Below are 2011 nucleotides of genomic sequence, written 5' to 3' on the forward strand. Positions count from 1 at the left end.
CTTGAGGAGGCAGATAACTTTCCGCTGGCCCTTCACCACCTGGATGTTGAAGTAGATCACGGCCCTGCGGGAGATGGCCGCTCAGGCTGGGCCCCCCCGCGCAGGAGCCCCGGGGGAGGGAGACCAGGGCCCCCACCCGAGCCTGTCCCCCACTCACAGCAGCAGAGCCGATGCCAAGTAGATGGGGAAGGCACTTTCCACCAGGTACCGGTGGATCCAGGGCAGCCAGGAGACCCCGGGGCCCGCCTCCTCCAGGTGGCGCACCCACACCTTGCCTGCCTCATACATGGTGTCCAGGGTCCGGAAGGGGCCGCAGATGCTCGAGGGCTTCACCCTGGGGGAAGAGGGCGGGCGGCTTGACCCCTCAGCCCGGACAAAGGCCACCCCCACACCACCCAAACCGTGGCCACAGCGGCCCCAGGGGGCAGCTCCCCATCCCGCCCCCCGGAGGCCGAGGGCCCACTCACTGCCAGATGGCGTAGCAGACGAAGACGGCAGCGCCCAGAAAGGAGGGGAAGCAGAGCAGCGAGATGAAGACGGTGCTCATGTGGGAGGCCTTCCAGGGCCTGCGGGGCGCCTGGCAGTTGGCCATCAGGCTGGTCTGGGGACAAAGGTTGCGCTCTGCCACCACCCTGCCACCCACCCTCCCCCAGGCCTGGTGGGGCCTCCAAGAGGGAAGGGGGCAAGGCCGGCAGTGGGCTGGGGGTGTTCTGCTTGCAGGGGGAGCCCGAGCCGATCCCCCAGGACAGCCCCGCAGAGAAGCAGACACTCAGAATCTCAGCCCACAGGCTGGAAAGGGCCAGCGGGGCTACCTCCTGGTCTATGGAGGGGAGACTGAGGCTCACGGGGGGCAGGCTGGCCAGGTCACCCGCCCGTGAAAGGGTTGATACTAAAAGCCACCTCCACCGTGCCCAACGCTTTGTGAACGTCATCTCCGGCAGCACCCCCAGAGCAGCATCCACGTTGTACAGAGGAGGAAGCACAGGACCGGGGAGAAGGACCTGGTCCCGAGCACTCCCAGCCCCCCGGCCCTAAGCCCTGGCCCGTGCACATGGGCACCTGGCAGTGACCACGGACCCTGACAAAGGCAGCGATGCAGGGGCGGGGCGGGGGTCAGCTGTGGCCCGTGGGACTGACCCCAGAGGGTGGCCCTGGGCTGCCAGCCCCACACCACTTGGGTCAGGGCTCCGCATCTGCCGGCCCAGCGGCCACCCTGGCTGCACAGTCTCCCCAGGCCCCGCCGCCCTCCCAGGACCCGGCGGCACCTCTACCTTCTTGACGTAGAAGAGGAACAGCAGCTTGATGATCTGCATGGCGGGGAGCAGCGGGGAGAAGAGGACCCCCAGCCTGAGGAGAGCGAGGAGAGGAGAGGGCTGCACCCCAGAGGCTGGGTCCTGACCCCTGTGTGGCTCCCCAGGCCTAGAAAGGCCACCCGGGCCTGGCTCGGCGTCGGGACCCCGTGGAGCTGAGACTGGGTCCCCGGGGAAGTGAGGGTCAGGTCACTCCAGATTCCCAGGGCTGGGTCTTGCTGTGGCCCAGGGGGAAGCGGTCAGCCTCCCCAAGGGCCAGGCACTGGGACACAAGTGGGAGATGCTCACCAGGTCAGGGTCTGCCCGTAAATCAGCTCCAGAACATTCCCCGCAATGTCGAACTCAGGCTTCCCGTTCCCCTGAGACCTCTTCTCAGAGATGAGCCTGGGCAGAAGAACCACTGGGGTCACGCAGGAGGGCCAATCCCCAAGACAGACCCTCGTCCCCACCCCGACCCGCACGCCAAGCTGAAGACCCTGCCCGCCCCACCAGAGTGCCCAGTGATGCAGAGGGGAGACGGCGGCCTGGGGTCCCACCCTGAAGGGTCCACACTGCAGCCAGCTTCATCTCCATCCTTTTTCTAAGCATGTACAGATACACCCGGGTATAAATGTGCACGTCAGCATCAAATGTTTTACTGCCTTTTTTTTTTTTTTTTTTTTTTTTGGGTGGTTTTTTTTTTGTTTCTCCCCAGGGGCTTT

General features: G+C 65.3%; 1 protein-coding gene across 1 annotated transcript in view; it reads right to left on the bottom strand.

The window, feature by feature from the left end:
- Positions 1-2011, bottom strand: part of TMC6 (transmembrane channel like 6) — a 17387-nt gene that overhangs the window by 3762 nt on the left and 11614 nt on the right. The window contains exons 16-20 of the mRNA XM_024761018.1: positions 1599-1694; positions 1272-1347; positions 468-601; positions 158-334; positions 1-64 (exon numbers count right to left, since the gene is read on the bottom strand). The exon at positions 1-64 is cut by the window's left edge and continues 13 nt beyond it. Coding sequence (XP_024616786.1) covers positions 1-64; positions 158-334; positions 468-601; positions 1272-1347; positions 1599-1694 — 547 coding nt within the window. The remainder of the gene's footprint in view (positions 65-157; positions 335-467; positions 602-1271; positions 1348-1598; positions 1695-2011) is intronic.

This window comes from Neophocaena asiaeorientalis, unplaced genomic scaffold, assembly GCF_003031525.2.
Source record: "Neophocaena asiaeorientalis asiaeorientalis breed wild unplaced genomic scaffold, Neophocaena_asiaeorientalis_V1.1 scaffold30, whole genome shotgun sequence".
Lineage (NCBI taxonomy): Eukaryota > Metazoa > Chordata > Mammalia > Artiodactyla > Phocoenidae > Neophocaena > Neophocaena asiaeorientalis.